Here is a 24,630-nt window from a genome sequence, read left to right on the forward strand (position 1 = left end):
CCTCACAGCAACCTTGTAAGGGTAGAAACATTCTGTCCCCGTGCCCCCATTCTACAGTCAAGGAAGGGGAGAGGTTTAGAATGTAGATAATTTGCCCAAGTTCATATAGTTAGTAAGTGGCAGGCAGGTTTTGAACTGTCACGCTGACCATCTCTCTGCTTTATGCAGATGCTAAGAACTTGGCAGGCATGGAAACACACACACACACACACACACACACTCCCTTCTTCCACATTCTTACTGCTCCCCTCTGAATGACTAAAAGGCTTTAGGAGAGTGTGGCCGAGGATGGGGAGTGGGGGCGGTGTCTCCCATTCTGGCTCAGTTACCCCTCCCACCCCCCCACCAGCACCAACTGTTGCCCCTGACCAAGGAGGATTTTGCACCCTGCCCGGGGAAGAAATTCAAGCCCCCTCTTTCACGACCCCATCCCCATCTGGGCAGGGATTTGAACTGCCCTTGCAGGCCCACACTGTCTGGGCACTAAATGCCTTAACAACTTAATGGGGCTTCAGAGACCGTGCAGGCACCTCAGCGCACCTCTGGAGCTCCGCCCCCTCCCCAGGCAGCAGACAAGGGGGGTGTTTTATGAGGGCGGCTGTAAAAATATTCATCTCCACAGCAAAGGTCCCCATGGTAAATAAGCCCTATTGTCCCTAAGTAGCAGATTATTTCAGTTCAGAAAAGAAACAAATCCTGCCTTGAAACGTGGTATTTGAGGAAACACTTTGGGACTGACTTGGAGTTGAGTGGTAGACCCGGCTCCAGGGTTCTCCTTCATCAGGAGCTTATCTGACGGCCATTTTATCTGCTAAATTTGAAGGTCGTTTTATCTTGCGGTACCACCCCATCGGCTGCCACTAGATTGAGGAAGACAATCAGGATATTAATGAGATTAAGAGGCCCAGCCTTCAGAGATTCTGCTGGCAACCTCCTCCAGATAGTGGACCAACCCTGGTCTGCATACAAAGAAACCTGACTGCTGGGCTGGTGGGGCTCAGAGGCTCTGCACAAAGGGGCCAGGAGATACTGGAGTGCTATCGCTGTAGGCAGCCCCGTTGGCCATGCCTAATCCCCCTGAAGGACCCTTAGATGATTCAAGGACTCCTTGTTGTCTCCAATCAGCTCGAAGGAGGAAGGAAGCTGCTTGCAAGGACAGAGCCCTGGCCAGCCGGTTCCTGGAGAAGTGCCCTTGGAATCTGTTTGTTGAAGTGTTTTGGGTTTTTTTTAAGATTTTATTTGAGCGAGAGAGAAAGAGAGAGAGGGTGCACTCGCATACGAGTGGTGGGGAGGGGCAGAGGGAGAGGGAGAGAAGCAGACTTCCGTGGGGCTCGATCCCAGGACCCTGAGATCGCGACCTGAGCTGAAGGCAGACACTTAACTGACTGAGCCACCCAGGCATCCCTGTTTGTTGAAGCCTTGATGGGAACTGACAGGAGCTTGGGGGGAATTAAGCACCAGAGGTGCGGAGAGCGGCCAAAATCTGTGCAAGGATCTTGGAAGCAAACTTCCTTGATGGGAAGGCCCAAGATCTGGCATTTTGCCTCTACCCACTTCTCAAGGAGAAGTACAAGTGCAAATGGGGAAGATTACAGACAGAGAGATAGAGATTGTATAAATATAGATATACAGATGAATGAATGAATGAAACATACCCCCAAAATAAGGTCAGATGAAGTATTCAGTTGTGGTTATCATCCTAGTGATCATGGGATCTCTGGTATAGGGGTTGGCAAAACTCCTGTGAAGAGCTAGATATAAGTATTTTAGGCTTTTCAGGCCACATAGTCTCCTTTCACAATGACTTCACTCTGCCTCTGCAGAATAAAAGCAGCCCTGGACCATATGGAAATGAGTGACTGTGGCTGTCTTCCAATAAAACCTTATTTATGGGACTGAAATTCAAATTTCCTATAATTTTCAAACATCACAAAATAGTCTCCTTTTAATTTTTTTCCCAACCATTTAAAAATGTAAAAACCAAGCTGAGCTAATGGGTCTTACAAAAACAGGCTGCCTTGGCGTGGGGACCACAGTTTGCTGACCCCCACTCTAGGATAATGGTTCCCAAACTTTGCCACACTTTAGAATCAACTAGGGAGCTTCTAAAAATCCCAATGCCCAGGCTGTGCCATAGACACCTGATGTGTAATGACCCAGACATGGAATACACACTGAAGATAATCTGGGGAAATGCTTTCATAAATCCAGTGGGCATAGCAACAAAATCATAGGCTATGTAGGAAGACCTGAATTCTAGCTTCAACTTGGCCACTCATTAGCTGTGTGACCCTGGGCAAATCTCTGGGATCACTAAGCCCCGGTTTCTCAATTTGTACAATGGGGACACTAACTTCTGCAGATGCTACAAGGATTAAATGAGATAATGCACGTAAAGCACCCAGGAGATAGCAGGTGCTCATAAATGGTAGCTAATACCATTCCTTGCAGAGCCTTGTTTGGGGGTTTTCCCCCTCTCTTTCCCTCTATTCCTCTTGGAGGTTTCTTCCAATCCTGACTTTTAGAGAATTTTTTTTTTAAAGATTTTATTTATTTGACATAGGGAGAGAGAGAGCACAAGCAGGGGGAGTGGCAGGGAGGGGAGAAGCAGACTCCCGGCTGAGCAGGGAGCCCGACGCTGGGCTCAATCCCAGGACCCTGGGATCGTGACCTGAGCAGAAGGCAGCCGCTTAACTGACTGAGCCCCCCAGGCGCCCCCCCATGACTTTTAGAGAATTTGAGTGTGTCCAACTAGATCCTCATCTTGGTGTTTGCGGCAGACTGAGGCCGGCCGCTGGTAGCATACGGAGTGTAAGGCAGTTTCTCATTCTTCCAAGGAGGACCACTCTGTGACATCTGTAGCGTATCTCCAGGGCCGTATCCACCACTATAGGCATGTAGTGCAAATGCCCTAGATAGGGAGGGAAAGTGGGGAAGCACCAAGGATTGTGGGGAGGGGCGGAGGCTCCTGACCATGTAGCAGGAGGTCAGGTTCATAAGATGACCCTGAATTTCCTGGAGGGCATTTTTCTCCTTTAATTTAAGGAGGCGTGAGCACCCTGCTTGTTAGTAATTAGCCCCGGGAACCTGCCAATTAGAGGGGGTGTGGTCCTTTCTTGGTGGAAGCCCAATCTGTGAAGCTTAATGGCCTTTGTTCTTAGGAAGGAGGCTCCCCCAAACTTCAGGTGAAAAGAGCGGCAGGAAGGGGAGGGTGGGCACATCCCCTGCGGTGAATGTGGGAAACCTCAGAAGCTCCAGAGGGCCCATCTTCTGGAAGCTACTTCCCTCCACCTGTGAGGCTGCATCAGCTTCAGACCCCTTCCCTCTGCTCCGGCTACAGCAGCCCGGCAAAGGTTGAGCCAATGAAGCTCAGTCTCTAATGCTTTCAGGAAGTCAAGAACCAGCTTTCTTAGGACCCATACTCACGCCCTTTCCAGGTCGGAGGAACACCTCCATGCAGATACCTTAAGTGTTTAATGACTCTCCCGAGGGATGTCTACAGCTCCTGAAGCAAGCTGGCTACAGGCAGTCCCTTGCCTGGACCACACTTAAACAGGTTTGGGCTTGATCTATGGTTCTTTCACCATCTGGTGGTTACTTAAGTCTCTCTGATCCTCGGTTTCTTCATCTATGAACTAGGGATCATGATACCTATCTCCTGAGGGCTGTTGAGAGGCTTAAGGATGATCCACGGCCAGGAGCCAAGTACAGTGACTGACCAGAAGGGTCTTGGGGCGTTGGCTCAGGAGCCCTCAGGGCCTTGAGAGAGAGGAAAAGCTTTGGGTTTCCCTGGGTTCCTGACAGGGGTGTGGCTTGCAATTTCACCCTGGAAGTTTCTCTGTGCAGGAGCCCTGCTTCTCATTTGAGACATCAGAAACCATGAAGTCCGAGTATTGGCAGGACCTGGGCTTTTCACATCTCCTTCCCAGGCCACACAGAAGGCATCTGGGGCGCTCATTAAAAACACCCAGGTCTCCCCTACCCACACCTTTTAGAATCAAAACCTGGCGTGGGGGGTCAGGCACGGGAAGTTTCAACAAAGTCCCGAAGAGGTGTGGAGGGCTGGATATCATCAGGCTAGATGGAACAGGAGGGTCCTGAAGGGGTTGATGATTATCCTGATGGCCCTTTGCTGAACTAGGAGAGGTGAGGCAGCCAAGGGAAGGGCCCTGGACTCGGATCCAGGAAACCAGAGCCATGAATGAGCAGGGGTGACCTTGGGCCGATCACTTAACTTCTCAGGGATTCTGGCAAATGAGTGTGTTGGCCCTCTCAGCTCTGACAGGTTATTATTTGGAGACTGGGTGTCGTATCGAGTCTTGGGGCCCGGGACTCTGTTGCTTGGAGCAACAGAGGGAGGTTGGCCATTGTGATATCTTATTGTTAAGCTCATCATCTGTCTCTCTCCCTCGCTCCTTCCCCATTTCAGGAACTGTGTGCTGTTACAATCCTTCCACCTTTATTAGGGACCATTAGAGTTTTACCGCACCAGCAGATTGGGTGGGGCCAGTCACAATAAACAGATTTATAATGGGTGTAAACGAGACACCTATCACTGTTGGAGGTTAACACTTTCAGGGCCTTTGAGTGGCAGCCTGCATGCCCAGACCTTCTGGCCCTGCCCGCCGCAGGGAGCCTCTTCCTGCTCAGCACCTGTTGGACTGGGTTGGCAGCAAAGCCCAGTGAGTTCTTGCTCGGCGAGGGTGGGAAACCTCTAAATAACATCCCCCATCTGTGTAACATCGATTTGCATGGTGGGCACAAAATAGCTGCTTAATTTATCTCAAGATGTTTTGCGAATGGAAACATTCAAGTTTACAAATGGAAATAGAATGGGCCGCCTCCTCCTCCTTGAGAATCCTCCTGCCAGGTGAAGTAGAGGGTTTGCATCTCAACGTGTCAAAGAAAAAGAAACAAACCAAGTAAGTCTGTTCTCTCTGCAAAGAAAGTCGTTCTGAAAGTCTCTAGAACTGTGTATGTATTCTGAATGGTAGAACGCTGGGCTGTACCAGTGTCTGAGCCCGAGCGGGCTTTCTTCACCAGTGGGTCTCCAGTCCATAGCTGGTGCCTGGCATATGGCAGACGTTCCATGTATCTTGCACCGATGGGATCTATTAGAGAGGGCTTCTCGTCCAAGAAGCCGAATGCATAAATCCCCTGTTGTATAATCGGTTACTCAGCTTTAAACTGAGCATGGACTTTGTTTCATTTTACATAGCACAGTATGTATTATTATTTATTTATTTATTTTATTATTATTATTTTTTAAGATTTTATTTATTTATTTGATAGAGAGACAGGGAACACAAGCAGGGGGAGAGGGAGAGGGAGAAGCAGGGTTCCCGCTGAGCAGGGAGCCCGATGCGGGGCTCGATTCCAGGACGCTGGGATCATGTCCTGAGCCGAAGGCAGACGCCCAACGACTGAGCCACCCAAGCGCCCCAGTATATGTTATTATTTAAAGCATGTATTCCTTTTCTAGAAACAGTATCATCCAGTTCTACCTCCATTGATGCTGCTTAACCAAAATATAGTCACACACACACACACACACAAACACACCCTCCAACATTAACTACCACCAGGAAGTTTTCAAAGAGCATATTAGTATTCATTCTCCCTTAATGTTCTCCTGGTTTAGTTTCTACTAGTTTAGTTTACTAGCTTAGTTTAGTCTACTCGTTTGATTTTGTTCTACTAGTTAGGTTCATGTTCTACTAGATTAGTTCTTATAATCTCTCATCAGCATCCCTTGGGCAAGAAAAGAGCTAGAATGGCTCTTCCTGAGTTTTTGTTGAGTGAACTGAGGTCTGGAAAAGGGACCTGGACGTTTTGCAGATCAGCGTCATTTGGCGAGATGGCTCTAAGCTGCCACCATCCTCGGTGAGTGCTCCCTGAGCGCTCCGCTGGTGCTCCTGTTCAGTGGAAGCCGGTGACCATCCAGCTCCGAAGGCTCGGTGCCCGCCCGACACCTGGTGCTGCCTGGGACCAGCACCCATGAGCTGGTGACCAGTAGCTGTCTGTCATGATGATGGCGATGGTCTGGCGGTGGTGATGAAGAGGCTGGGGTCTGGCCAGGCGAACGCCTCCAAGGATCTTCTCCCTGGGTGTCACTTCCCAGCAGGGCCCTGCTTATGAATAGGTCGCAGTGGAAAACCTCTCTTTTCTGAGGCAATTTTATGAGCCCTTCAGTCACAATACAGATGTCTGTTTTTAGGACCTTACTTTTGTATAGACACCCAGTGGCTCAGTCTGCTGATGGCTTTATAGCCTTCCCCCGTTGCCCAGACCCACTAGAAGCGCCATCATTCTCCTCGCCAGCCAAGCCCAGGGCCTTTGTTGTAGCACATTACCCCTCCCCGCAAAGGCTGCCTCTGGGAAAAGAGACCCCAGGAGCCAGACTGTGGCCGGGCTCTGTCTGTCCTCACGGCCTTTAGGCCTAACGATGTCCACCATTAACGCTTCTTAGTTTTACTCCAACTTCCTTTGGAGAAAAAGGCATTTAAGTGACTCATGTTGCCAGAGCAAACTCCCCGTTAATTGATCCTTCCTCAGAGTCAACCCGATGGGGCCCCAAACTGGGTTCCAAGAGGGTGAGTCCAAACTTGGGGTTCCCACAGCCCCAAACTTTTAGAAATGGTCAGCCTGTGCTCACGGGAGCACCCATTGCCGTCCCCCTTGAAGCACCTAGGTAATGAGTGTCATGCTTAGGCCTCAAGAAGTCAGGAAGGGGTAGGCTCCCCACAGGCACCCCGCTGGCCCTTTTTTACACCAGGTCAAGCACTGCCCGAGATCTCTGCTGCTTCGTACGAAACCCTTCCTCCGCCGTGCACCCACCTCCGGCCTCCAAACACCAAGTCGCCTCAACGTGTCAGTGCTATTTCTACCTCGATCACATTTTACTCTCTCTTTCTCCTTCTCTCTCGCTCCCCCCTTCTCCCTTCTTTAAGAGGTATGCCTCCCACTAACCTCAGCAAAACCAGGAGATGAAGAGGAGAAGTGTATCCCGCTCCCACTTCTCCACCGCTCAGCTCAGCAGACTGACAGTGTGGAGCCTGGTTAGAACTAAAGTGCAGGTCATTCAATCATCAGCTGCTCATTCCAGCAATATGTACTGAGTGCCTACATGGGCTAGGCTCGGGGCGCCTGGGTGGCTCAGTCATTAAGCGTCTGAGTCCCGCGTCGGGCTCCCAGCTCAGCGGGGAGTCTGCTTCTCCCTCTCCCTCTGCTGTTCCCCCTGCTTGTGCTCTCTCTCTCAAATAAAAATGAAATCTTTAAATAAATAAATGAAAATAAAAATAAATGGGCCAGGCCCTTGTGCGAGGCACTGAGGACACAGTGGAGAAGGCAGGCAAGGTCCTGCCCTCACTGGGCTTACCTTCCTTCCTTCCAGTGAGAGATAAGCCAAGCAACAAGTAAACAAAATCATTTCAAACTGTTGGTGGCTCACAACGAAGGCTCAGCATACCTGGAATCGATTCGGGGCTTACGGGGAAGAGGAAGAAGGGTCAGCTTTGGAATACCGCTGACCTGCTGGGGGAGACCCTTTAGCAAGAGGTAGTGAAAATAACCTCTTCCTCTTCGAACCTCAGTTTTCCATTCTGTCAAATGGGCAGCTGTGACACATGGAGAGCAGCGTGTGTAGATCACTCACAGAGGTGAGGGCTTCTCAAGCTCTCAAGGGCTGGCCTGGCCTCTTTCACTTATAGCGAGCACTTCACTGCAAATCGTCTGATGTTTGCTTGCAGAGACTGGCTCTGTGGTGAGGACCCGGCGGGGTGGCCTCATGGGGGAGGACAGGCCGAGTCTCTGTTGCCCTTCTACCTCCCCACATGTGTGATTTTCTCAGGCGCACTGTGCTCATTAGCGTCTGTTCTCAGCCAAGATGCTTTTGATGGAAGACGACTTTTTTTTTCTTTTCTTTTCTTTTCTTGGCTCCCTTTGCTTTGATTTTTATAAGAAAACCAGTTTGTGGGCTTCCCTTAAGTATCACTCCACTTTTACTCCTTGAGTTCAAGAGTGTTTACCGTCCCCGCAGGCCTGTCTGTGTTTCTCCTCTTACGAACCGGCCTCCTCACTGAGCCACCTCAGGTAGAAGGCGATGTGGAATTGAAACCAGCCTAGTGTTTAAACTGCTTTCATCTTACATCAGCTTTTTCCTCCCAGGCTTTCAGATTTTTAATCTCCTAAACTCTCTGCAAACATTAATCTTGATGCCCAGAGAGGAGGAAATATGACCAAGAACTGGCAGGAGGCCCATGTCGCCGATGAGGACACTGAGGCAGCAAGGCGAGCTCCACCATGGAAAGCTTTCATTTCTGGAGTTCCCAGTTACAAACGGGGAACCGTGCGCATTCTTTCATCCCAGATGAGCGTCTCAGAAGTTCCCTAGATGGAATCATTTGTGTCTCTGCCTCTTTCCTCAAGAAAGTGACACCTCTATGGGAAAAGGGGGAGTGGATTTCTGAGGATGCGTGACCAGGCCCATCAGGACTGGCCTAATTCCTCCTGGCCCCCTCCCCGGCCCAGAGTTTTGGCGTCATTGGAAAGACAGCCCTGTCTACCCATAATTGATGGACAGGGTTGTTTCCTTTTCTCCTTCACACACTCCCTCTTGCCTGGGCTTAAGTTCCCAGTTTCTAGACCCAACAGGGTTGGACTGTGCTCTGCATGAGGTTAAAAACACACGGGAAGAATGTGTGTGACAGACTCTGGCCAGTTGAGTAATGTTTACTCTGTTGGTGGCTGGGACGCTCGTTCTCCCTGGCAGAGGTCCATCAGCCGGAGGAACATTCCTGCATTATCAGGGATGGGAGATTGGCTTTGAAATGTCAAGGGTGAAAGGCATCCCACCAGATTCTGGGTGCAGCTCCCAGACCCCAGGAAAATGGGCCCCCTGGCTTCAGTGCCAAAGGCCACATGGGGGCAAGCCGAGCCTCACGTTGCCCAGGAGGCCCCACCTCCCTCTCCCCCCGCTTCCTATAAAAGAGCGGTTCTGGTCATGTTTCCCTGGCTGACATTGCTCTGCTGTTTGCGCAGCTTTTTCTCTCCCCGGAAAACCTGGTGCTTCTCTCACCTTATTTTACTCACTCATCATTCTGGCCTCTGAGGAAGGAAGATCCATATGCCCATCTTGTAGAAAAAAATGCCAAGACCCCACAGTTGACTGGCCCAGAATCATCAAGGCAGAGAAGGCAGAGAGACAGAGAGAGAGAATTCGTTTCAAGCATCTAGACGCTGATGGCCTGTTGATTTCTGGAATTGTGGAATTCCAGTTGTTTTGAGAAGCTCTAAGAGAGCTGTAAGTTCTCAGCCCCTGAAGCACAGGTTTCTGAAAAGTACTTGCGGTTAATTACACCCTGAGCAGGTCCTCTCCGGGGTCCTCCTATGGGGCAGTTGTGTCTGTCCTCGAACACAGGTGCATGGTCAGTTCTGTAGAAGCCGACATTTACATCATAAAAACCGCCATGCTCTGTAAAGTCATGCAATAAAAACCCCGGGGCTTATGGGGGAAAAAATGGGGTTAAGGGCACACTACTCAAAACTTCTTCAGTGACACCCTTTAAGAAGATAAGACTCTAATAAAAAGATGAGCAGAGTTTTACCCCCGTTAACTGGTTAGGAAATGCATCAGTGCAGCAATAAATACGGCATTTTACCTGAAGCAGCCCTGAAGTTTGCGTGTGGAGGTAGGCGTCAGAAGGGTCTCAGCTTGTGAGTTGGTGTGAAGTGGTGGGTGGAGGGTTGTCGGAAATCGGAGGGAAGGTTCTAACTCCAGATGTGGATGGAGGTGGCCTATAGCACATGCAGGAAACTGCAGGTAGCTGGTAGACGCTTGAAGGGTGTGTGTGTGTGTGCATGTGTGTGTGTGTGTGCGCGCACATGCGAACACACACTAATGTGTTTAGTGTTTTCCCATGTGGCTCCGCTCAGCTGGGTGCAGGTTTCTGAATTCCTAATGGGAAATTCACGTTGCACTCAGATTATTCCATAGTGTATCAATAGAATTGGACCAGATGCATGCTTTCAATACCAACATTGCTGTGGGACTGATGGCATTTTCTCCTTCGGTCAGAAGGGATGCTCCCTTGTTCTAGAGAATGCATGCTCAAAGCAGCTGAGTGCTCATTCCTTCTTTCAGGAAATGTTCATAGTCCCAGGCCCTCTGTTAGGCTCTGAGGATGCAATGTTGAGTAAAAAGCCATCCCTTCCTTTAAGAGGGAAAGAGAAGTACCCTATCATAGGAACATTATGGTGCTGGGCGACTGACTCCCGCTGTAAGCGTCTCAACTGCATGTGAAATGCAAAAGGCAAAGCAGATAACTACCAAGATGAATCAAGGAGAGCTTCACAGAGGAGGTGACATTTAGCCCTCTTAAAAAGATGCGACATGGAAAAGAAGGGAAGAGCTTTCCCGGCAGAGGGAACAGCAGAAGCAAAGGCACAGAGGCAGGAGATGGCCGGGCCAACATGACGGACAGCAGGTGCTCTGACACAGCTGTGTGGGATGTCATGCGAGATGATGCAGCTAAGGCGCTGGAGTCACAGAGGCCCGATTCTGCTAGTCTTTGCTGTTGGGGCTTTTCCAGAAGGCAGTGAGGGGCCGTCCTAGGTTTCCAAAGAGGGCAGTGACATGGTGCGAGTTTGTTTAAGAAAGAAATCCCAAGCTGCAGCAGTGTGAAGAGTGCCCTGGAGGAGGGTGTTGGCACAGGAAGCAGAGTGTGGAGATGCCGGCTTCCTGAACCATGAACTCCGTTCATGTGTTGATACTTCTGACTAGTCATATTGCATAGAAACCGGATGAGTTGTCTCTGTCCCACATGCCATCAGGAATTCAGGAAGAGCCCAACACCCATGATACTGAGGCCTAGGAACAGGTGAAGGAGGTCAGCTCCTCACCAGGATCTCAGGGATGTCTCTAGATTCTAGCTGGGATGACTTTTGCTGCTGGACACACGTACCGTGGTTCCTAGGACCAGCGGTGGGGACATGGCCGATGAGTGCCTTGAGCCAGGAAGGGAGTGCAAGGTACAGGGCCACCTTCTGGCATTGTCATATCTCCTCTGGGGACCTCTGGGGCTATTAACCCAGCAGCTTTGGCCAGTCAGTAGTAAACCAGAGCCCTTGTGGTAGTATTTATGTTCAGAGCTTGCAGGGGTGAAGGAAGAAGGGAAGATGCCATTCCACTTCCCTAGCACAGTACCCAGCACGTGAGAGGTGCTCAGTCAAGTTTGTGTGAACTCAGCCTTCCTGAAAACATCTTTTGGACCGAGACAGTCCCAAAGTAGAAGGAGCTGAGGTATCTTGAGCCACTGTTATGTGCCAAGCACGTTCTGGGGACTTCCACATCCCTTAAGTCATTCATCTTCTTCCCAATGAGCTAAGGGTCAGAGATTGTTAACAGCAAAGAAGCTGAAGCTCGGGGAGGTTCAGTCACCTCCCCAAGGCCACACAGCTAATGTGTGGTTGAGCCAGGATTTAAACCGGGGTTGCCTGGCTCCAGAGCCTCCTCCGCTTTCCTTCTCCCTTGAAGAGCTCTCCTGGGTTTGTGAAATACCCAAGGACCCGGCCGCTCCTTCCTCTAACAAGAACACCTATTCCCGGTGGATTGCCAGCCACTGTCTTGTGATACACCTTCCACCTTCACACCCCCGTTAAGGCGGCTGCCTGATTACAGCCACCTTCTCTGGGCCCAGAGTGATTGCCCAACTGCTGGTGAGAGGAGCACCGGTGGGAAAGGTTACAGGTGAATCTGGGTGAACAGCCCCCCGCCTCGCTCCCACCACACTCGGCAGTGATAACAGCCCCCTCCCACAGCGGGCAGTCCTCTGGCTCGGAGATGAGGAAGCTGGAGTTCACCCAATACACTGAAGGCAGAGCTGAGATCAACCAGGGATCCCCTAAGCTCCCAGCCCGATGCTCCCCCTTCGCCAGAGGTCTAAGCCCACCGGTCTTTTAACAGAACAGCCCCACCCTTACATTTCTCCTAGAATGAAGTTCTGCTGGGGGGAGCAAACAAGGTTTAAACACCACAGCAGCCTTGGGCTACACTGCCTGGGTTCTAACAAATGGCTCTTGACACTCTTCTGCCAGGCTCCGTCCTAAAGAAGGCTTTTGTTTCCTGCGGATATCCTTGGTTAATTATTTTTAAATAAATAATTATGTAGCCTGCGGTAGGGGAGAAGCCTCCCCGTGACCCATATTTGATCATCAGACGACTGGCCCTCTTCCTTCGGCCAAATTAAATAGGCTAAAACCAGAGTCTGTTTGACTTGAGGCTGAATCGATGATGGGGACAGGCTGGGAGGTGAACACACGCCTGACTCCCAGCGTTATCACCACTCTCTCAAGAGCAGAGCATCTTGGGGAGGTAAATAGCTGGCCAGGGAGTCAGAGAAAGCAGGAGAAAACAGGGTGAAGTCCAGTCCCTCCAAAAGGAAAGAATGAGAGGGGCAGGGGCCAGGCCTGCCTCCCAGGTTGCTTCCAGAGCAAAACATCGGGGCTTCTACAGGGTAGACTCCTTTGGGAGCCCTTCTCTAGGGACAGGTCATTCCATTCGGTACTTAGAATCTGCCCTAAGTTGTCTAGAATTCTAGAGTCTTAGGGCAAGTACCTTGGGGTCCATCTCCATACCAGCTCCCTCCCCACCTATAGTTACCATTTATTTAGCATTATGCTAGGAGAATTATAGATACTTTCTCTTATCCCCAAATGGCCCTGTTGAGGAAGCATTCCCTCCATTGTATGAGAGGAAGCTACAGCACAGATAGAGAAGTTATTTTCTCAAGATCACACGTCTCCAAAGAGCAAAGTCAGGATTCGAGCCTGAGTTTGGCAAGCTCTCGAGCCCACAGTCTTCTCCCTGTCCCTCCTTGTCAGAAGACGTTACCTGTTACTGATTTGAAACCTGCCTCCACTATTTATTGCTGGAGCTGCTCTGGCTCCTGAGCTCACGAGGCACACATCTCTCTTCTCTACATGACAACACTGTGAGCTGTTGGACGCATCCTTCCAGGAGCCCAGGGGCAAATGTGAGTGGAGAAAAAAAGAACCTAATGTGATCCAGTGGGACGGATAGACGGGGGTAAATAGGAGACCTCAGGGCCACAGATAGCTGCGGAGGATCACGGGCAGGACTGGGCAGGGGGTGCTGGTTTGGAGGCAGGGAAGCCTTTCTTCCTTTTAACTCCATGGCGCCTGTTCCCCCCAAAATGTGGTGCCCTAGACCAGTAACCGCCAAATTCCAATGCTGTCCCACTGCCACCGCCACCCCCACCGGCAGCCCCATGCATCAAAGGGTGGGGACAACCAGCAATAGAAGAAGCCCATAGAGCACTCATCAAGCCACTCAGAGTCAAGCAGGTTGCTCTTGAAGGTTAGAACCCTGCCTTAGCATTTGTTTGTTTTCTTCCCAGCCCTCTGAGGCTCTAGGTCATATCAGCCTTGGGTAACGTCCTTTGGACCATGCCAGGAAAACTGGCTTGAGGATCCTCTTGGCAAGCTGCGGCTTAGCGATTTGGAGGCTGCTTAGTGATTTGGAGGCTCCTGGGGGGACTTTGCAGCCTCCTCAGGAGGGTGGGGCTCCAGGGGGAGCAGGAGGCAGGGCAGGGGGAGACAGACCAGCAGAATTCGTATCCTTGATACAGTGAGAGTTAATGTGGGGAAAGCTGGTAAATGGAGAATTGTAGGCAGACAGTTGGCCCACCTCTCCAAACGATTGCATGCCGAGAGCATTCGTCTCCCTCCCCTGCAGGTAGACCCAGGGTCCCTCAAACCTTTTTGTTGAATCCAAAGTGAAAAACGAGAACAGGGTCTTTGTCAGCTTTGAACTTAAGAGTGAGATGTCCCAGCGACCCCCAGCTTTGTCTTTGGCTGTCTCATGGGCCCATCCAGCAGGACTTTGACCCTGCAAACTGAGCCCTGGTTCTTTGCCCCCCTCCACTCCCCCCCCCCACACCCTGCTCTCCCCTTCAGCTTCCTTCTGCCCTTCCCGAGCGCAGACCTCTGTTTTGGTTCCTGAGCAAGAGGGAGGGTCAGAGCAGTGAGGCTGTAAACATGCTTGGTTCTCCCCTCCCTTGCAGACCAAACTGCAGTGGTTTACTAAGGCATCCACATCCTGCCAGTATGCGCTGCCTGCCCCACGTCCTGGCAGACACGCCTCCCCCTGGGCCCTGGAAGTCAGCCAGATGGGACCCCATCAGAGGACTGTGAGTTCCAGAGCCAAAGACTCTCAGCTGCAGCCCCATCTCTGTCCTGCTCTGCCCGTGCCCCTGCCCCGCCCCCCCCCCCCCCCACCCGCCAGGGCCTCTCAGGCTCAGCCAAAACCATGGTGCGCAGAGACGGATGCCTTTCGCTATAGCTCTTACAGGGGTCCCTGGGTAAGTGCCTCTTTGTAGAAAGGGTCTACTCATACTTTGCAGCCCCGCATTGCCAAGAGATATCAGGGAGAGATTTCTAGAAGGCATTTCGAATAGTAAAACAAATACCCTTGCCGGGAGGAGAAGGCCAATCTCAGCACCTAAAGCCTGAAAGAACTATGCTAAAGCAACAAGGGGAATCCTCTTGTTCGTTGGAGTTCCTTCCTTCCTTCCTTCCTTCCTTCCTTCCTTCCTTCCTTCCTTCCTTCCTTCCTTCCTTCCTTCCTTCCTTCCTTCTTCCTTCCTTCCATTCATTCTTTCCTTCTTTCCTCTGACAGATACATATTGAGTGGTTACCAAGTGCCAAGACACTAGGGATACCGCCATGAACAAAACAAAACGGACAAAAATGCCCTGCCCTCAAGGAGCTTACGTTCTGGAATTTGAAGTCGAGCCCGCACCACCTTTCCCCTAGGCCAGCGTTTCCTGTGGGCGGACAGGGGAGGAGAAGGCACCAACTGGACATTCTTGGCGGCCACCCTTGCAAACCAGGGCAGCCGACTCAGTGTTCCAAGGCCCTGGGGTCCCTCACGGCTGCTGTTGGGTCTGTCTTGTTTTGCAGGCGTCCGCTACAGCCAGCCGGGGAACAGTGAGGTCACTTCCGCCTCAACAATCAGCCACCATAGCAACAATGCCATGGCAACCAGCCAATCTGTTTTACAGCAAGTCTCTCCAGCCAGTCTGGACCCTGGCCACAGTCTCCTCTCACCTGATGGTAAAATGGTGAGTACACCTGGGCCATTGTAGCTCTGGAGCTGATAAGATAAGAGGCAAAACAAACACAACTTCTCACAAGGCCTGCCTCAAACAATGAGCCATTGTAGCCCGGTCGTCGGGGAAAATGGGGGCTGTCCAGAGTTGGAACGGAAAGGTAGGACCAGTGACCCAGCCTTTGGCGGGTGGAAGAGGTGTTCGGTTTGAACCTGGCCAATAAATCTGACAGAGTTCTGCTCTCGTTTTATTGATTGAATGCCTCATAAAGGAGCAAGCCGGGTGGGACACTGTTTGTTTTGGGGCCGCCAATGACATGTGTGTTGATAAAATGTTCATTCATACCCCCCCCCCCACCACCAAGGCCTCCAAAGCCAGTCTTTTCACCTCAGAGAGGGCTTCACTTTGAAACAAACCCCCTCTTTCTCTTCACCACCCCCTGGTGCTGCCAGCCAGGAGAGAAACAGGATTTAGGGGTAGCAGGGGGGTGGAGAGAGGCTTCTTGAGCTGGGACATCCGATGGCACGTCAGGGAAGAGCACCGCACAAAAGGGCAGGTGGGGCGGGGCGATGCTTGCCCCACGAGTGAGAGACACCGACTTTGAAGTTCCAGGGACCAGGGTTCAGATCCCAGCTCCAGCACTTAATAGCTGTGTAGCCTTGGGCCGGTTACTGAACTACTCTAGGTCTCCTTCTCTCAACTATAAAATGCGGGTAATAACAATACGGTTGTTGGGGGAATAGATGTGCTCAGCACAGCGTCAGATGGTCAAGAATATCCGTGTTCCTCTCTTTGAGTGACGTTTTCCGTGGTCATACCCACAGCCCACACCCAGATGTAAGTTTAGCACACTTGGTGAGGGATAGACTCATTGAATTTTCAAGGCTCTAATTCTCTAGCCACACAAGGGCAGGGGAGCGCCGCCGGTGAGAGACAGGCATTACAACACCATTAAGGGTAGGAAATGGAAAACCCGATTCTTTGGGTCCTGCTCTGGGTTTCAGTGGGGGAGGAGCCGCAGGTTCCTGGCTTGACGCTCAAGGTGGAGCTGCACACATTCCCTCGAGGTGTCTGACCCAGAGGCAGATGGGGGCCCGAGCGGGGGACGGGGACAGGGAGCAGATGCCATCTCAGACCTTGACGTGTGCCCGCTGTGTAGGCAACACAGGAATGGTAAGTCACAGGTGATTGAGTCCCCAGCTCCCTGGAGGAGAAAACAGCGTGTAGTTTCCAAGGGGAGTGCTAGCCCGGGTCATGGTCTGTGCAGACTGCTAACAGAGGTAGCCGTCTGTGCAAAGGAAAATGAAAAGGCACTCCTGGGGGAGGCATTTGGTAGCCCCCTTGCCCTCCCCTCATCCCGTAAGCTGCTTCTTCATGAAGAACAGTTTGTGCGGCTACCTTGTGAGAGGCATAGGCAAGTCCTTATGAGTCACTTTGAGACCCAAATAGGTTAGGGGTAAGGATCGCCCGCGCTGCTCTGGAGAAGGGGGTCTCATGGAAGAGGTCTTGATTTAGTCCACGAAACCCTCCAAGTCTCTGCTCCTCTCACTTGAAGGTCCTTGGGGTTTGGACCCTCCTGCTCTTTCTCCTAAGAGGCAGGCAGCCTCACCCCAAGCCACAGCTCCTCCAAAGGCAGTCTGCAGACTCACTTTTTGCTTCCTGTTCCGCTCAGCAGTGCCCTTTTGGGTAGTATATTATTGGATTGATGATTGACCAAGAGAGCACACCTCAACGTTAGCAAACACCTGGAAGCTTGTTTGCAGGGACCGGCTTTTTACTAGTCTCCAACACCTTGGCTCGTATGTTATGTCACTATTACTGGTTGCCCACATGCAAGAATCTGTTTTCTGTTAATATATAACAGGTCCATCACAGATTGTGGTCTACCAAGGCAAGAGTGGAATATGGTTAAAAATAATGCAGGCAAGAAAGCCCATGTGTCCATGTCTTGGACTCTGTTGTTTATCAGCAATAGGATCGATGTTGCTTAACTTCAGCTTCCTCATCTGTAAAATGGGGGAGAATAATGCCTGCGTCGTGGGGTTGGTATGAGGATGACTTGTAGCGCTGCAGTTCTTTGGGTAAGCCCTGGGCAAGGAGTGATGTGTTCAGTAGGATGTGAATTCAAAATCTTCCCCCAGGGATTAGTTTTGGAAATATTGCTGATCCATGTGAGTTTTCCTTTGCACTGTCTGTCCCCCTCCCGTACCTGAGTGCATAGACAAAAAGCTGGCCAGCTTTAGGGTTACACATACTGGGGGGCTCCTGGGGGGCTCAGTTGGTTGAGTGTCCGATTCTTGGTTTTGGCTCAAGTCATGATCTTGGGATCGTGGGATCAAGCCCCGTGTCGGGCTCTGTGCTCAGCGCAGAGTCTGCTTACCCCTCTCCCTCCGCTTCTTCCCCCCACTCCGCTCATGCTCGCTTGCTCTCAAGGAAATAAATAAAATCTTAAAAAAAAAAAAAATACATACTGGGGCTCCTGGCTGGCTCAGTCAGTAGAGCATGTGGCTCTTAATCTCGGGGTCATGAGTTCAAACCCCACATTGGGCATATAGAGTTTACTTAATAAAAAATAATAACAATAAAAATTAAAAAGCACATCCTGGATACTTTCACAGTATCAAAGCAGTATGGCCTAACAGGGAAGAGCTCAGGCCTTAGAGGCAGATGGCCTGCTTTGAACACCAACACTACTTCTTGAGCACATTTCTTAACTTCTCTCAACTTCCATCTCCATGCCCACAGTGTGGGGATAGTAACACCAACCTCGTAGGCTGTAGGCATGAAGCACTTAGCATGAGGGAAAGTACTGCAAATGGCCCCATTCACGTAATGCAAACGCAGTGAGTTACCATGTAAGAGTCATGACTGGTGTCCTTGGCAGCCCCTGGCTTCCTTCAGTCCTGGAGGCAAGTAGAAAATACTGGTTGCATTTTAGAGTGGAAGGAACTTGACCAAGGTTACGCAAAAGTAGCAGGTGGAAGGGATTTGAACTCTCAGCAAAACCGAGTGTGAATTCTGGCTTCCTCACTCACTAGTCAAGTGACATAGGGCTGGTCTGTCCACTCTCGGGAGGATCAGTCTCTTAACTGGTAACTACCGTAGGGGCAGTGGTGAGAACGCCCTCCCCACTTGTGTCAGTATCTGTTGAGGACAGTCAGTGGAAGCACTTCACAAACTCTAAAGCCGTGTACCTTGAAGTTGTTTTTATGGTTGGCATCTGCATTTCTCTTTCACCATGAAAATCAAGCACTGAAACGGCAGAGATTGCCGTCACTTCATTGACTTTCTCCAAAGGGACTACATTACCCAAAGGAAGTCTGAAGGCAGGTTACTGATTTCTTTTCTTTCTTTCTTTCTTTTTTTTTTTAATGACTCTGACATTTTGAAAAACAAGTCCAGCGAACAGGCTGGTTCTCTCTTGTTTGATGTGGTCAGAATTCCTTCTTGGTCATGTGACACACCCCCCAACTGATTTCTTGATGCCCATTTTAAAAACACAAACAAACCTGTTTGGTTTTTTTCTTTCTTTCTTTTTCAAATTAACCTTGGAAGCTATGGGGTTGACCAGAAGGTCAGGGCAGGAGATAGTGTCTTACCTGGGTGCTAGTGTGAGGCCCATCATTTGACAAGCTCTAGAAGAAGGCACCTGGCCTACTCAGACATAATGTATGTATCCTAATCCTAAAGTACCTCTGAGTGGTCCTGATACCATCAAGAATGTCTGGAGTAGTTCAGAATGACAGGAGACATCTCTCTTCCTTCTTCCTCCCCCACCTCTCTCTCTCTCTTTCTTTCTAAGATTTTATTTTTAAGTAAACTCTATACCCGATGTGGGGCTCGAACTTAGAACCCCAAGATCAAGAGTCACATGCTCCACTGACTGAGCCAGCCAGGCGCCCGAGACATGTTTTCTTAATAATAATTTTAGAAATGATTTTAACACTATAAATAGTAAACTACTTTGTCACCAAAAAAAGCACGTGCGTGTGTGTATGTGTAAAACTGATAGCTCCTTATAATTAATGGGGAACCATTGGAAGCAGTTCTGAAAACATCAGAATCAAAGCAAGCACATCTGTGACAGCTGTTATTGTTCAATACTGTTTCGAAAGGTCTAAGCAAGGCAGTGAGACGTACGCACATGTTAGTGCTAGCAGGGAAGAGACCCTGTCAGCATGTGTGCTGAAGAAAATCAATAAGGAAAAGACACTATTAGGAATAAATAAAAGGATTTGATTCCCCCAATGAAAAGATGCAAAGTGGCCCTGTGTGTAATAAACTCATTAAAACCAGTAGCTTTCTCTTACTCATCTGCCATTAAAATATAATGGTGCAAGTTTCCTCATCTGTAAAATGGGTGGCTGAGGTGATCAAATGACAGTGCAGAGAGACATGCTTGTAAAAGACAAGCCTTGGGGTCCAGGGCTTATCATTTAGTATCTTTGTCATTATGATATCAGCTCCTTGACCAAAACAACAAACATCTTTAATGCATAGTGGAGATTGGGAAAAGGTAGAGAAGCCCAATGATGGCGGATCTCCCCCCCAACCCTTAGTAATAATTGCAGGGGTGGGGAAAGGTCCTCTATAAAAGGTAAGAATTTGACTTCCAGAGTCAGGCAGACCTGGGTTTAAATACCAGATATACCACTTGCTGGGTTATTGGATCTTAGGCAATATACATATCTACTCTGAGCCTCGGTTTTTCCATCAGTGAAACGGTGGATGTATCTAGCTGATACCATATCTACCTGATACAGATCTACCATGAAGCGTCTGCCTCACGGAACCACAGTGAGGTTTGTTGGTTAACGTATGAGTGGTACTTAGTGGGGCCTGTATCGGTGAGAGCTTTCCTGCCCTTCTGCCTAGTCCCTAATCTGCTCTCACTAGGTTAGACTTCAGTCATTATTTTTAGCAATCACATATCTTTAGCACCAGGAAGAGAGAAGGCATGGAGCAGAACAGAGGATATTTCCAAACTGAGCAAGGGACAGTCCCACAATACCCAGGAGCAGAAGAATCCCTAAGGCAGGCAGGTAACTCAAAGACGGTCAACAGATGGAAGCACCATAAGGGAAGGGATTGTTGTATATTTTGCTTCTCAATCTTCAGCACCTAGAACAGTGCCTGCGCCTCAGTGGATGCTTCATAATTATTGTTGAGCGAATGGATGGATGGATGGATGGATGAGTGAATTAGCTGTGCAGAGGAATTGCTGAGCCGTGTCATTTTGGACACTGCTCATTGCAGTCCCGGTTGCACTCACGTTGCTCTTGTTTTTTCTCTCCAGCAGATCTCCGTCTCCGGAGGTGGTTTGCCCCCTGTCAGCACCCTGACGAATATCCACAGCCTGTCCCACCATAATCCCCAGCAATCTCAAAACCTCATCATGACCCCCCTCTCTGGAGTTATGGCCATTGCACAAAGTAAGCTCCGTTCTTGGTCACAAAACCTAGGGGGGCAGGGAGAAGAAGGGTGGGCAGTAAGTCAACCTGATTTTAAAAAAGGTTTATAGAAGGCCCCCTTCAAACTCACCCGCCTCTTGTAGATTTGATTCCACTTATGTTTAGTTCCTTATCTCTCTCCTCAACAATATTTGGACTGTTTAGCCTAAAGAAAGAGAAGACAATGGAGTCACGTCGAATCTTGGTCATGGCTCACCAGCCGAGCATCCTGGGGCAAATCATTAACCTTAATGAGGTTCAGTTTCCTCATCTGTAAAATGGGTTGCTGAGGTGATCAAATGACAGTGCAGAGAGACATGCTTGTAAATCTATAAAGCGTGAGTATGTGTAATATCATAGCTTACACTTTTGTCTCGTGTTCATTTCTACCCCTAAGGATGTGGTAGATGTTCCAGGAAGTTGTGCTGATGTTTCTTTGTGTTGGCCAAGATGGAGCAGTGATGGGCTTCCTTCTAAACAGGGAATTTGGTGTGGTCATAGGACACCTCTTTGGCCAGTGGTGAAAGTACAGTGAGAACTCCGAGGGAAACTGTTGTAGCATCTCTGAGTCTTTAAGGAGAAACATGCCTGAAGACGGGGGATGGACCCCATCCTTCCAGCTCTAGGAGGCTCTTGTTCCACGGCGAGCCTGTAGCCCCTCACAGATGGGCCAGTTCAGGCCACGGGAAGGCTGACGGGGACCGCATCTGTGGAGGCCGCTCTCAGAATTCTCATGTTGATGAGTATTCAGTGTGTTTTCAGCTTCCTCATGACAGCTCAGGCCAAGTCATCACTGTGTGACACTGGGAAGACTTCCCGAGAAGGCTCGGGAGAGATCTGAGGATGGCACATTGCTCATCTTTCTCTCCACCTAATATCGCCCCCTTGTCCTTGTGGCCTCCCTGTATCGAGTGCCCACACCGACCACCTCTTTATTTTGTTCCTGCCTTTTCCTCTTTCTCTCTTCTCTCTAAGTCAGCTCTAGCCAAGGTGGCAACTCAGATCACTTCTGAGGAGAATGCCTTATGCGCTCTTGGAGGGCAAAACAGGGCTAGGCCCATGAGAGCACACAGCTTTACTGAGCATATCTTGAACTGCTCGGAAATTGATGTACTCTGCAGTTGTTTTGTTTTTTTGCAGAGAGAAACGGGACTAGAGAAGCTTTTAGAGGACTCACGAAATAAAAAATTATTTCAAACGTACTGCCTTTTCACAGGAATATGGTAACCATACTAACACCAGGGTTTGAGATTGAGATAGGATACCTAAAACCAGCTTGCTTGCCTTCTAGAAGATTTGGTTAAAAGACCCATGGGTAAACTATGTCACCTCTTCATTTCCACAACCAAAAAGATACACAAACCATCCCACCTAACCTTCTTTCTTCCCACATCAAGCTTTGGCCGACACACACACAATTCTTATATTTTCTTAGGCACTCTCTCAACTAAAATTTTCCCGGAAGCTGTTCCATATTTTTTTCAGTTTTGCTCCTCCTGATTTCTTCCTCCCATACTTCTCCAGCTTCTTGCTATATCCTTAACCTCCTACTGCAGGTGGGCAGCACCAGAGTGTACATTGCCCTTGGAAGGGTGTTCATGGTGCATGTGCATGTGTGTGCTTGGAGTGGGGTGGGCAGGGCATGAAGAATGGTGAGGATCACCAGAAAACTTGGCCGAGACGCGCGGTCCTAGCCGGTGGAGTGTCAGGCTACAGAGTTGCTTGCAGGCATCCTCCTGTGTGGCCAACTCCTGTCCCGTTGAGTCTGAGGGTCCTGCCTCAGGCAGACCGTGATAGCAAAGCACTTGGCCCTGCCAAGCCCTCATTCCCTATTCGTCCGCTGGATGGACAGCATGCTTCTCGGGCAGTAGCCAGTGCCCAGAAAACAGGGGAAAAGGCCACGAGTCACACTCCGTGGGAGCTAGAATGACATCAGTGGCTCTCGGTCCTGGAATTGAGGCACAGCAGGATCACAGACTGTGTTGAAAATAAGATTCCTGGGCCTCACCTCTGAAGGTTCCGACTCATTAAGTCTTGGGTGAGGCGGAGGAATGTATATTTCTTGAAGAGCTCCCCCAGATGATTCTAAAGCCCAGGCAGGTTTCAGAATTGTGCCCTCAAATGTCATCCACTCTCAACAGGGTAATTGGCTCTTCTGGGAAGAGATTTCCCAAAAGAGCAGAGTAATAGGCTCCTGGGAAAACAGCAAGTCCATGGGGCCTCCCAGGAGACCCCAGTGGAAGGTGGGAGAGGGAAATGGGATATCAGGGTATCAGGTGAGACTCGGGCTTGGGGAGCTGAGCCCCTGGGGAATGGGAGATAGTGCTGGTCTGAATGGCATCAGAGGACCCGGCCCCATTCCCCTGCCCCAGAAGAGCCAGGAGGGGGCTTATTCTCCCTTCACTTCGGCTCAGGGGTCTCACCTTTTAGGTTTCTGATAACCATATCAGCTAAAGCCCTGAGTAAGCAACAGCTGAGGTCTTCGTACTATCTCCACGGAGGACTGCCCACAAACCTGCTTCTGGAACCTTCTCCATTTCAGGGAAGTCTCTCTGGGTGTCCCTTCCATGCTTGCCTGAAAGAGACCTTTTTCTGGATTTCTTCTTCATTCCATCCTGCCCCCAGTTTCACAGAAGGCAGGGTCAAAGGAACATTGGCAGCTCCAGGAAAGAGGTCGGGGTGTCTTGCCCCTGATCCTCTCACCCCCACTCCCACCCTGGCTTGGCTGTCTCCCCCAGATTCCCACCCAGGGAGCACATGGAGTTGGGGAGGGGAACCCAGTCTCTGCAGTGCTGGCCCCTGTTCTGAAGAGGCCTCAGGATGTGGATGCAGAACAGGACCCCAGAGGCCTCACACCTCCAGAACAGAAAGATGGCAAGAGCCCCTATAAACTGCCAACCTTTTACTTACGACTTCCTCTTCCCAGTACCTGGACCTTTTGTGCCACAAGCCCTGTGCCGCCAGATAAGACCTGTCTTCTTCAGAGACTGGTTGAGGTCTGGTGTTTTTCTCCCCTCTCTGCTACGGTCAAGAGAATAAGCATCTGACCTCCCCAGGGTCTTTGCACCAGTTCGCTAAATGAGGGTCTTTGTACTCCTGGGATGGTGCAGGTTGTTGTTGTGTTTTGTTTGTTTGGGGTTTGGGGGGGGGGGGTTTGTTTTTGTATCAAAATGTGAGTTCCTGAACACTCCTGCCCTCTGCTGGACAGACAGGTCTGGGCCATAATCTGTGCCTTAGAGTGAGGGTCTTTAGCTGCCCTCAGGGCACCCAGGCAGGCCTCTCTTGGAGTCAGGTCTGGAGGGAGTAGGCTCGTTAGAGGCCACCTTCCCAGGGTCCTGGCAACCTCAGGGGAGCCAAGTTTGGGAGGATGGTTCTCAGGCCTCGGATCTGTGTAAGCCCTTTTCCAACCACAACCCACTGTGGAATGTGAGCAAGTCCATCTCTCCAAGCCTCAGTTTCTTTGTAGAATGGATCCATAAAACCATTTCCCATGCAATCTCTCATGCAAGGCCCCACTGTGCCTGGCACATAGCAGGGGCTCAGTTAGTGACTGTTCCCGGGCACTCACCTCTCCCTATCCCCGCAGCCACCTCTGATCTTTCCCTCTTGCTCCCACAGGCCTCAACACTTCCCAAGCACAGAGTGTCCCCGTCATCAACAGTGTGGCCGGCAGCCTGGCAGCCCTGCAGCCTGTCCAGTTCTCCCAGCAGCTGCACAGCCCTCACCAGCAGCCCCTCATGCAGCAGAGCCCCGGCAGCCACATGCCCCAGCAGCCCTTCATGGCAGCCGTGACTCAGCTGCAGAACTCGCACAGTAAGGACGCAGGCGTCGGGGGTAGGAGTGTGGGGGGTGGGAGTGGGGATGGGCGCCACCAAGGGCCCTAAGTAGCCCGCATTGCCCTCTCTGGATCTGTACTTGCTAGGAAGTGTACTGATCGGGTCACTTTTGCCTACCTGTTATCAACCCAGACAATTTCTCAGCATAACCCTTGTGTGGTCTGTGCTGTGTGGTCTCTGCCTTTCCTAGACCTACCCTCTACCTCCGTGACTCCT

The 24,630-nt window shown here is 50.4% G+C and overlaps 1 protein-coding gene across 4 annotated transcripts in view; it reads left to right on the forward strand.

Annotated features, from left to right (window-relative positions):
- HNF1B (HNF1 homeobox B) overlaps positions 1-24,630 on the forward strand; it is a 51,423-nt gene that overhangs the window by 15,917 nt on the left and 10,876 nt on the right. For 3 of the 4 annotated variants that reach the window (XM_064582183.1, XM_045888117.2, XM_045888118.2), the window contains exons 5-7: positions 14,980-15,140; positions 20,428-20,560; positions 24,197-24,391. In XM_064582183.1, coding sequence (XP_064438253.1) covers positions 14,980-15,140; positions 20,428-20,560; positions 24,197-24,391 — 489 coding nt within the window. The remainder of the gene's footprint in view (positions 1-14,979; positions 15,141-20,427; positions 20,561-24,196; positions 24,392-24,630) is intronic. The other variant, XM_064582184.1, reaches the window with a different exon arrangement.

The sequence above is a fragment of the Mirounga angustirostris genome, unplaced genomic scaffold (genome assembly GCF_029215605.1).
Source record: "Mirounga angustirostris isolate CCGP_5_RB_7025 unplaced genomic scaffold, mMirAng1.0.hap1 SCAF_17, whole genome shotgun sequence".
Classification (NCBI taxonomy): domain Eukaryota; kingdom Metazoa; phylum Chordata; class Mammalia; order Carnivora; family Phocidae; genus Mirounga; species Mirounga angustirostris.